The 11823-nt window shown below is 37.0% G+C and overlaps 1 protein-coding gene across 1 annotated transcript in view; it reads right to left on the bottom strand.

Moving 5' to 3' along the window:
* LOC109968027 (microtubule-associated protein 1B) overlaps nucleotides 1-1189 on the bottom strand; it is a 5306-nt gene extending 4117 nt beyond the window's left edge. The window contains exons 1-2 of the mRNA XM_020614013.1: nucleotides 896-1189; nucleotides 361-456 (exon numbers count right to left, since the gene is read on the bottom strand). Coding sequence (XP_020469669.1) covers nucleotides 361-456; nucleotides 896-1145 — 346 coding nt within the window. The 5' untranslated portion in view covers nucleotides 1146-1189. The remainder of the gene's footprint in view (nucleotides 1-360; nucleotides 457-895) is intronic.
* Between the last annotated feature and the right edge of the window lie 10634 nt (nucleotides 1190-11823).

Here is an 11823-nt window from a genome sequence, read left to right as displayed (position 1 = left end):
TTTTTTTAGTATAATACTTGTGTGGTGTAGAAGTGAATCATTTACTGCTTGCAAACCAATGATGGTAAGATGATGTCATGGGGTAGGACTGGATAAGTCTGACTTCTTCCTACTCCATTCAAGCATGTACTAGGTATAAGCAAATTGATATTGGATTATGTGTAAAATTATGTGTGTTGTCATATCAACTGTTTACATGCTTGAAAGAATAAATCAAATCAAATCAAAAGACAGGGTTTTTTTCTACATCTCTTCTATATTTTTCTTTTCAGTTCCTTTACATCAGTGTAAACTGTGTTGTGGCAACTTTCGGCAAATAGTAAGCATTACAGTGACCCATGCTGTTACACATTGTCTCACCTGCTTTTGTAACATTAAGATGTTCCTTCTTCAGGACAGGTGCAACCTTTCTCTTGACTATTACAACCCTCCTTACAGCTCTTTTGGGTCTAGTGTCTGAAGTAAAAATGCATAAATGATCAAGAGTTTCACATAAATTATACCGAAGAAAGATATAGAAAAATATACATATATCCTATGCTGAACAAAGGACATTATTCACTCTATTTAGCCTTCTTTAGGCCCAAGTTGGATTTCTGTTGTTCCCTCCATGAATCACCTAATTATTAGTTCTAATACTTAAATACGGTACTGTCTCATGACATAATTCTTACTCATGAACATGTTTAGTAGGTTGATCATTGTTATTATGAACATGTTAGCATGTTGATGCTACCATCTCAAAAGGACCACTGTTCCTAAGTACAGCTTCACAGATCAACTAGCATGACTTTGGAGTCCATTTTGTTAATGGATTAAGTACTGTACATGTATACTTATTGAATTCTTATATTGTACATTTGCATTACACATTGCTGGCCTATGTACACAGTACCTATCTTAGTGTCTCTCAACTCTTCTTTAGGAGGTTTGCGTTCTTTCTCTGCTTTAGAAGGTTCCTTCTCTTCTCTGTCTTCTTTCGGCTGTGCTTTCACTTCTTTGGGAAATTCCTTCTCTTCTCTCTCTTCTTTGGGAGGTTTTTTCATTTGTTCCTCTTCTTTAAGAAGTTTTGTGACCTCTTTTTTTCCCTTAGATTCTTTCTTGGCTTCCTTTTCTTCTTTGAGAGGCTTCTTTCCTTCTGTCATTTCTTTAAGTGGTTTCTTGACATCTTTCTCTTCTTTATGAGGTTTCATAAATTCTCTTTCTTTCTGTGATTTCTTGACTTCTTTCTCTTAGATATGTCAATGTGTAGCAAGACGCCCATACTGAAAGAGGCACAGAACAATCACAAAACAACAGACTGCATCATTCCTGTGTCTCCCTGTAGTTGTTTTGTGTCTTTTTGTGTTTGTTTTGTATCAGTTTGTAGTCCTTTTGCAACTCTTTGTGGTTGTTTGCCTCTTTAGTCATTTTGCTTCTCTGTTTCTTGACTTCTTTCTCTTCTGTGGAAGGTTTCCTGACTTCTTTATCTTCTTTAGCAGGTTTCTTGACTTCCTTCTCTTCTATAGGTGGTTTCTTGACTTCTTTCACTTTTTTAAGAAGTTTCTTGACTTCTTTATCTTCTGTGGAAGGTTTCTTGACTTCTTTATCTTCTTTAGCAGGTTTCTTGACTTCCTTCTCTTCTATAGGTGGCTTCTTGACTTCTTTTTCTTCTTTAAGAGGTTTCTTGACTTCTTTCCCTTCTTTAGCAGGTTTCTTGACCTCCTTCTCTTCTATAGGTGGTTTCTTGACTTCCTTCTCTTCTATATGTGGTTTCTTGACTTCTTTGAGAAGTTTCATAATGTCCTTCTCTTCTATAGGTAGTTTCTTGATTTTTCTCTCTTCTCCTAGAGTCTTGTTCTTCAAGTCCTTCTCTTCCTTAAGTGGTTTTGTAATTTCTTTGTTTTTTTCAGATGGTTTCTTGACCTTCTCTTCTTTAGGAAGTTTCTTAACTTCTTCTTTGAGAGGTTTCTTGACTTCTTTCTCTTCCTTAAGTGGTTTCTTGATTTCTTTCTTTTCTCTGATAAGCTTCTTTACTTTCATCTTTTCTTTAGGTGTTTTTTTGACTTTTTCCTCTTCTATAGGTGGTTTCTTGATTCCCTTCTCCTTTTTAGGTAGTTTCTGAACTTCTTCCTCTTTAAGAGCTTTCTTGACTTCCTTCTCTTCTGTGGAAGGTTTCCTGACTTCTTTCCCTTCTTTAGCAGGTTTCTTGACTTCCTTCTCTTCTATAGGTGATTTCTTGACTTCTTTGTGAAGTTTCATAATGTCCTCCTCTTCTTTAGGTAGTTTCTTGACCTCTTCCTCTTTGAGAGGTTTCCCAACTTCTTCCTTGTGTTTAGGTGGTTTCTTGACCTCTTTTGCTTCTTTGAGTGGTTTCTTGACTTTTTCTTCTTTGGGAGGTTTGATAACTTCTTTTTTCTCTTCAAGTAGTTTCTTGATTTCTTTCTCTTCTCTAAGGGGCTTCTTTGTTTCCTTCTCTTCAAGTTGTTTCTTGACATCTTTCTTTGTGAGAAGTTTCATAACTTCCTCCTCTTCTTTAAGTGGTTTCTTGACTTCTTTCTCTTCTATTGGTAGTTTGATTTCTTTCTTTTCTCTAGTCAACTTCTTGACTTTCTTCTCTTGTTTCTTGATTTCTCTCTCTTCTTTGAGTGGTTTCTCTTCCTTTTCTTCCTCAAGAGGCTTCTTTACTTCTTTCTTTTCTTTAAGTGGTTTCTTGACATCAACCCCTTCTCTGAGATGCTTCTTCACTTTCTTCTCTTTTTCAGGTTGTTTGACTTCTTTCTTTTCCTCAAGTGGTTTTTTGACTTTCTTCTCTTCTATAGGTGGTTTCTTAAATTCCTTCTCTTTTTTGAGAGGCTTCTTTACTTCTTTCTCATCTTTAGGAAGTCTCTTCTGTTCTCTCTCTTTGAGTGGTTTCTTAACTTCCTTCTCTTCTTTAGGTGGTTTCTTAACCTTTTTCTCTTCTTCACGTGGTTTCTTGACTTCTTTTTCTTTAAGTGGCTTCTTCACTTTTTTCTTTTCTTCAGGTTTCTTGACTTCTTTCTCTTTAGATGGTTTCTTGACCTCCTTCTGTGCTTTGGAAGGTTTCCTCACTTCTTTCATTTCCTCAGGAGGCTTTGTTTTTTCTTCTTTGAGAGGTTTCTTCAATGGCTCTTCTAAAACGGTGTAAAAATGTCAGTTATTCATATACTGAAATGTATTCAGAGAAAACCATAGTAGTATACACCTATCTGTCAAGCTGACTACTATTTGCAGTATGTACGGCATATACAGTACACACAAATTATGTAGCAAAATTGTGTTGTGAGAACACTTCATATTTTGTATGTATAATCTACAAAATTGACATTTTTTATTTTTACATATCCCTATGATCAGTATTTAGTAATTTCATTATCAAGTGTGATTACTTTTGGGCCTCTCTAATTTCTTCTTGAGGGGTTTTGCTTCAGGTTTGGCCTCCTCCTTTAGCTCTTCTTCTATTTTTCTCTCTGTGGATTCCTCACGTTTGGCTTCAGTTTGTTTTTTCTCCTCCTTTTCGATTTCTGCAATTTTCATGTCTAAGCAACAGCAATAAAACATCATGAACACAACCATCAGGGTATAATGTGCATAGAGGAAAGTACTTGTTGTACTGACTGTTATCCGTTTTGTGTATTTAATTAGATCATTAACAAATGTAAAAATAAGTTTTGGGCATAAGCAAAGTGAAGAAGTTGCACAGCCTTCAAAGAATTACCTTCAATAATGGCATCTTTATCTTCTTTAAATGCATGTATTTTGCAAAAATAACACCACCCCCCCCCCCCCCACACACACACACAATGTATATAACAGTGCACTTCTTACCAGTAACTAGACCTGTATTAATTTCATCATAACAAATAATCATGCTTGCATAAGCGCTATAAGCACTACAAAGTTAAAACCCCTACAACCAAAAACACAGCACAGGTTAGATTATGTCATAATTGTCATACAATCAGACTTTTGAGTTTTAGAGTTGGACTGCAGTTCTGTGCAATTAAAAACCAATGTGATGTAGCAATATTCATTAATTATTTTCAGTGTTTCCTCTAGTCAGATTAGACAAATAAAATTAGTCAAATTCCTGTGTGTCCAGTACAGGGAGTAGTCAGGCATACAAATATTTTTCAGACATGGGAATAGAAGTCATTCTTAATGACATACTATACTTGGCAAGGATGACAAGGAAGTGGAATTATATTGCAATCCAAAGGTAAAATGATACCCACAGATACATCCAAGACTTACTGGGGATTTGTTTAGAGTTTGTATGAACAACTGGCATAATTATATGAAGATGGGACTTTGGAGCTACTGCAGAAAGGAAATTTTGTTTTTGTTGCAATCTAGCAAGATTTTAATGAAAAGATTTCTGTTTACTTGAACCCTTAATGCTCCATATTGATGATTAACACAGTGTTAACAACAAAGCACTCAAATGAAAATATGATACACGCTACATAACCATTGGACATTAGGCCCTATAATTTTAGTCACACCATAACCAACTGGTTAAAAGCATTTAATACGTCCTTTGAAAATATATTAAGAAAATGTTAAGATGATAAATGGAACCACAATGTCATTCCACATTGTGCATTTTAATTAAAACACCCACCATTTTATTACCAGATAATGGAAAGGAATGATGACAAATATGTGATGATAATGGTAGGAATTCTGTACCTTTGTCATATTTTTGGAGTTGCTGTTCTTCTTTGTGAGCATCTCTGGATCCAGCTCTTCTGAGCCCCTCTAAGGGAATTTGAACCTTCCTCTTTTGTTTAGGTTCAGTTTTTTTGTTCTCACTGTTGTCGTTTTCATCATGATCATCTGTGATGTTGGCATCTTCTTCTTGGTCATGAATGGGTGGTAAAGTTGTCATTTCATCTTCTGTTTCATCATAAGATTCAGGTACAGTGGCATAAAGCTTTTCAGCTAACAGAATTTCAAGATGAAGTTGCTGGACCGACGTCTCTTTTTCCTCATCTTCATTATCCACCTGAGTCTCGGTTTCATCCCGTTTTTCTCCTTTCTTTATCTCTAAAACCTCATCATCATCATCAAGGTTTAAACCCTGATCATCCTGATAAGTTTTTACAAATTGATCTTTGATATCAATATCAATTATTTCAATGCTTTCTTCATCAACATGAATATCTTTATCTTCAACCTCATCTTTATCGGCCTTTTCTGTTTTTGCCTCAGTCTCAGTTTCTTCCTCCTTCAGTTCGTTTGCCTCTTGTACTAAATCTTCAGATTTAGTTTCTTCCTCCTCCTCCTCCTCCTGATCCAACAAATCTTCCGCTTTGGTATCATTCTCCTCTTCTTTATCCTCCACCAGGTCTTCTTCAGCCTTGATCTCCCCTTCCTCTTTCTTATTTTCTTCTAAATCTTCTTCAGCTTTGATCTCCTCCTCTTCATCTTCTAATAAAGCTTCTTCAGTTTTTGTATCCTCATCTCGATCTTCCACTAAGTCTTTGGCTTTTATTTCCTCCTCCTCTAGCAAAGTTTTGGTTTCCTCCTCCTCCTCCTCCTCTACTACTAAACCTTTTTCAGTTTTGGCTTCCTCCTCCTCCTCATCTTCTTCAGTTTTGGTATCCTTCTCCTCTTGGTCTTTTACTAAGTCTTCTTTGGCTTTGGTCTTCTCCTCATCCTCCTCCTCTACTACCAAATCTTTTTCAGTCTTGGTTTCTTCCTCCTTATCTTCTACCAAGTCTTCTTCAGTTTTGGTATTGTTCTCTTCTTCTTTATGCTCTTCTTTCTCTTCTACTAGGTCTTCTTCAGCTTTGGTTTCCCCCTCCTCATATTCTAACAAACTGTCTGTTTTGGGTTCCTCCTCTTTTATAATATCTTCTGTTTTTGTTTTCTTCTCCTCTTCTACTATCAAATCTTCTGCAGTTTTAGTCTCCTCCTCTTCCTTCTTATCTTCCACCAAAACCTCTCCAGTTTTCTCATCTTTTATCACCTCTTCATTTGTCTTTGGCTTCTTTTCTTTTGCCTCCACCTCATCTGTCTTAATGTCTGCCTCTGCTTGTTTGTCTTCATCTTCCTTCTTTTTAAATTCTTCTTGCTCTTCTAAATCAGCAGCTTTCTCAGTTTTTTTCTCCTTCTCCTCTTGCTCTTCATCTTCCTTTTCTATTTTAATCTCCACTTCCTCCTCAGTATCAATCACTTCTGCTTCTTCAGCTTCCTCCTCCTCCTTCTTGCCATCATCATCAATGACTATCTCATCTTCCAGTGGTGGTTCACGTTGTGTTTCTTCAAGATTGGCATATTTTGCTAGTGACGTGATAGTAACAAATTTACTGCCTATGCCAGTTATCAATATTATATCTGACTGCTGAATGTGACTAAGAAAGAAAAACCTTAGGAATACCATCATCTTCCTCTGTGTTCACAGCTTCCCTGGCAGCTTCAGTGGGAACTTCTACCTTCTCCTCCTCCTGAGTTTTGGAGTCTTCACTTAACTCTGCATCAGAAACAGCTTTTTCTTTAGCAGCTTGCATAGTCTCTGCAACTGTATCATCAACTCTTGTCACCTCTCTTATCTGATGCTCATATCTTCAGTATTTCACATGGTAATCCTAGTCCAAACTTGTTTTATGGTACAGAAGGAATTTGATGGAGTGAAATGGCAACAATGACAATGACCATTCATAGCATTTTATAGTATACACCACATGCTCCAGTTAGTCATTATTCTTATTTGATTATATTGTTAAAATTAGCTGAATGTGTAAGGCTGTACTGTTAACAAATGCCAGGTTGTAGCCTATAATACCCTGGTATGTGGCACTCATCACCAAGCCCATTTGTTCCAACTGAAGATGCAAATTAAAAAAATCACAACAAACAATCCAGATACATAACAATAAATCACATCTGTTTAGATTCTTGAAAGACAGATGACAGTCAGACAATACATGAACAATGCAGAAGAGAGCAGTTCCAAAGGACATATAATAATGACAGTTATTCATGCTCCATATTTCATACATTTTTAACAAATGATGCAAAACGTGATGATCGGAAAATAAGGCAAGTTAATGGCAGGACACATTTGAAAAATGTTCCACAAAAGGTTGACTCTAAAGGGCTGTCAGTGAATCAAAGGGATGGTAGAATGCAGTCACCAAACCCATTAAAAATGGTAGAAATGTCTTATAATAAAATTATACAGGAGCTATGATGCATATTTGTTCATGCAGTAAGGTTTTTAAAACAATTTAATAGTCAAACATAAGACATACAATTTCATACTGACTGTATTATAATGAACATGGCATGAGGCAGACTTAATAACCAAATCATGTGGTAGTGAAAAATACAAATTTGATAAACCCACACATGACAGGCTGCAACCAGACAAACACACACACAAAACTCAAACCAAGTCTATGCACACTAGTTGCTGGCAACACACATTGCACTTGTATTTCAGTAACATGGGATTTGTTCTTACCTTTTTCAAAACGTGGCAGAAATTCACCTACATTTCAAAGAAGATTTGATAATGACAGTTTTATGGCTGCAAAGAAAAAATATATAAAAATAATATAAAACAATATTGTCATTGCTTACCTTCTGTTCTTAACAAATGAATATCAGCTACAGTTTCATCTAAAAAAAAAAAAAAAGAGAAACATTTTATTCACTTGTGGAATAACTATCAATAATAAATGAGTATTTGTGACTAATGAATGTTAATATGCTAATAAGAGGCTATGCTGTAAATAAAAAATAAAAACCTTTTTCAGTTACTACATTTACAACTGGGGTGGCAACAGGTTCACCTAAAACAAGAGAAGTAAATGTGGATCGAGGTGTCAGTATATTTTTAAAGTAAGTGCATTTTTACATCAATTGTTTTGAAGTATTTGAGAGAGAGAGCTGTTGTGTCTATAACTAATGTACAGTGATGAGCGTACCTTGATCACCAACAAGCATGCTTGACATGTATGCCAAGATTAAATCTTTCTTGTCTGTGAACTCCAACACAGCATCTTCAAAAACTTTCATGGGGTTAAAGGATAAATCCGGCATGATCCCTGAAAAAGTTAAAATCATAATCACACAGCTGCTCACTGCAGTATTCTGTCGCTCTCCTTACTTACTATACATTTTTATGTTTTATTTCTAAGAAAGATATGAGTTGTCAAAATAAATGTGAAGACAAGATAGCAGCAACAGTAAAGAGATGTAGCTGATGTCAAAACAAACCTTTTTCACCAGTCAGCATTGTGGAGATGTAGCTTACGAGCATGTTTATCTGTTCTGTGGTGATTTCTGCTGTTCTGTTCAGAACCGACATGGGACTGAATCCCACAGCGTGCTGGATACCTGATCAACAGAGAAGTCAAAACAATATGCTCATAAAGTCTGTGAAAACTGCATTTTGCAGGCTTCAGTAAAGTATACATTGCAGTAGAAAACAAAGGCCATGTAAGCGTAAAATAAAAAATTAAAAAAAAAAACCCACAGCGGGTACTGTACCTCTTAATGTGTCGAGTATTATATCCAGGACTGCACAAAGCACATCCTGGATGTATCCTGCTATGCCGCTCACAAAGTCATTGGAAACACTGAAGATATTTCTGCCAATAACCACTGGGTCAATGAAACTAATATCAGTGGTTCCTGAGGAACAACACACAACAACAAAGGCAAGTTGTTTTGTTATGCAAACATTAGATATGTCAGTTAAAAACCAGCAGTAAATGGTATTGGCCAATAATGAATGTTTCACTAAAAAAACAAGCATCTGTTGTTGCAGTTAACAGAGTTATTTTGTACTTTAGCAATTAGTTTAGTCCAGTTTAAACTTCTACACACCCATAACAAATGCCAGTTAACAGTTCCTGAGTAAAAATGTTGATTTGGTTATGGATTTTTATGCCTCCATGCCGGCGATAGCCACGGCCGAAGGGATTGTTTTTTCAGGTTGTCCATCTATCCATCCCTCCCTCCCATTCTTGTGAAAGCGATATCTCAGGAACCCCTTGAGGGAATTTCTTCAAATTTGGCACAAGTGTCCATTTGGACTCAGAGATAAACTGATTAGATTTTGGTAGTCAAAGGTCAAGATCAGTGACCTCACCTCTGTCCCATACCCATGGATCTAACTTGTTGGCAAAGGCATACAACGAAGCAATAATTCTAGTTAATAAGGTGTTTAATATATGGAGGCAATAAATAAATGAAGACATGATAATATGACATGTAAACATTACACCACAAGTAATACAAAAATATAGAGCAGGTACCTTTTATTGTATCCCGTATACTGTCAAAGATGGCACAGAGCACGTCCTGGATGTAGCCCACTATTCCATTCACAAAGTCATTAGTAGCACTGAAGGCGTTTCTGCCAATAACTACTGGGTCAATGAAGCTAATGTCAGTGACTCCTGCGAAGAACAGCATGCATGCAGGCCAATTATTGAATGTTTTTGTTATGTAAACATTAGAAATGACAGTACAAAATGTACAAAATGCAGTACAAAAATATAGAGCAGGTACCTTTTTTTATATCCAGTATCCTGTCAAAGATGGCACAGAGCACGTCCTGGATGTAGCCCACTATTCCATTCACAAAGTCATTAGTAGCACTGAAGGCATTTCTGCCGATAACTACTGGGTCCATAAAGCTAATGTCAGTGGTTCCTGCGAAAAATAACAAAATAATGAAATACGCAGATATATATAAAGGCATTATTGTAAATTGTGTTAAATGGTCATTTTAAGATGATAAGAGGTTACAAACCAATGTTAAATGAGATGAGTAAATACCTTTCACTACATCCAGAACAGTGTCCACAATGGCACAGAGCACATCCTGGATATAGCCCCCCACTCCATGCATGAACTCATTAGTAACACTGAAGACACCTCTGCCTATGACCACAGGGTCAATGTAGCTAAGGTCAATTTTTCCTGAGAGAAACAAGGACATTTGTGAGGTAAAAATTCAAGTGACTTAATCAAAATATCACCCAGACAGTTAAAAGACAGGGATTATTAAGGTTTTACTGAAATTAATCAGAAGATTGGTACTTATTATGGAGACATGCTCACATAATTGTCATCTTTAGGTCATTTACTCGTGTGTGAAAGGGGAAAGGTAAACTTTATAGTCAGAAATAGGTATAAAAATATGGCACCATACCTTTATTTATGTCCTGTATAGTCTCCAATACAGTATCGACAATAGCACACAGCGTGTCCCTGATGGAGCCCACCGCTCCACCCATGAAGTCATTACTTGAATGGAACACTCGTCTACCAATGACCACAGGGTCAACATAGCTGAGGTAGAAGTTTCCTGTGGTTTGGAGGGAGACCGTTAGAAATACAATGACATTGCATGTATGCTATAATGATGCCAACTGTTTTGAGTGTGTTTTTATACCCTCCTCATCGGAAAAATATTGCACAAATCCATCTTTTGCTTCCGATATTTCCTCAGCTGCATAAATGGCAGTGGACATGGGTTCACTTAAATCAGGTGCACATTCTGAGGACCCAGAAGAGATAGTCATATACTCCAATACTTACTATTAAACATAAAAGAGTGTGACATACATGCGCTCTCCCATGTACCTTGAAACTTAATGAGGAGACTGGATACTTCATCAACAGCGTCGTTTACAGCTTGAACAGGGTGCGCAATGATTTGGTGAACGTCTGAAAACAAACAAACTTACAGATAAATCTTGCCGCCTGATGACTGACTAAAAAAGCAAAGTTTGCAGGTATTTGCATGGACAGATTATGAGAAAGTAGGGCCCTGGGCACAGAAAGGTAACTCCACCCCCTTCTATACAATATAGGAGCAGCAGTCTTTATAGTTGCTCTGTCTGTCTTTACGATAGTCTTGCATCTCTTTGTGATTGTTTAGTGTCTTTTTTTTTGGTAGTTTTGTATTCTCTGCAGTGACTTAGTTTCTCTTTATGGTGAGTTTTTCTCTCTTTGCATTTGACTTGGATCTCTTTGGGATGGTTTTGAATCTCTTTGTGGTCATTTTTAATCAGTTTGTCGTCATTTTTCATCTATTTGTAGTCTGAGTTCCATGATTTACAAAAAGAAATATTAACTGTCACTTCACACAAACGGTCAGGCCCAGGCCCCTGGGCCTGTGCCAGGTAGGCTCATTCAGTAATCAATCCATGGGTATTTATTTGAGACTAACCAGGGACTGTCTTGTACTCCACAAAGTTAAACATCACCACTCCAACAACCAGCCAGGACAGCAGAGCAACCAGTGCAATCAGCAGTTCCACAGACACCTTTAGCTTCTTCAGGAGCCCCAGACCTTTGGACTTAAGAGAACCCATCTGTGCTGCTCCATGAGACCCACTGGCTGCAGAGGAGCCGGCGGACCTGGCTCCTATATGTGGGGAAAAAAAAGTCAAACAAAAAAAACAACCTGAAAACAAAACTTAGTTTTTCTTTCTTTCCCCCCATGACTCATCTTATCCCCCTCAAATTGATCGTTACCCTTTGGAGGGGTCAAGCCCCTATGTTGGGAACCACTGAACTAAATGACCTAATTGTACTGGATCAGCTAAAAACAATAAAATGTTACTGCTACACCAGCATAAACAATTATTTCTAATATCAGTAATGGGGATGATTTTACTGCAGAGCCAGTACTTTCGATGCTTTAAGTACAATTAGCTAATAACACTTTTATCTAAATTAAAGCACTAAAACACTACAGTAAAGAATCTGACTACTTGTTCCACCATGGCTGGAAACCCAGAGGTCAGCCCCAGCAGCAGCCGTGCCTGTCACAGGACAGCTATGCCAATACTG

This window comes from Monopterus albus, unplaced genomic scaffold (assembly GCF_001952655.1).
Source record: "Monopterus albus unplaced genomic scaffold, M_albus_1.0 scaffold141.1, whole genome shotgun sequence".
Taxonomy (NCBI): domain Eukaryota; kingdom Metazoa; phylum Chordata; class Actinopteri; order Synbranchiformes; family Synbranchidae; genus Monopterus; species Monopterus albus.
This window is presented reverse-complemented; position numbering and strand designations above follow the sequence as displayed.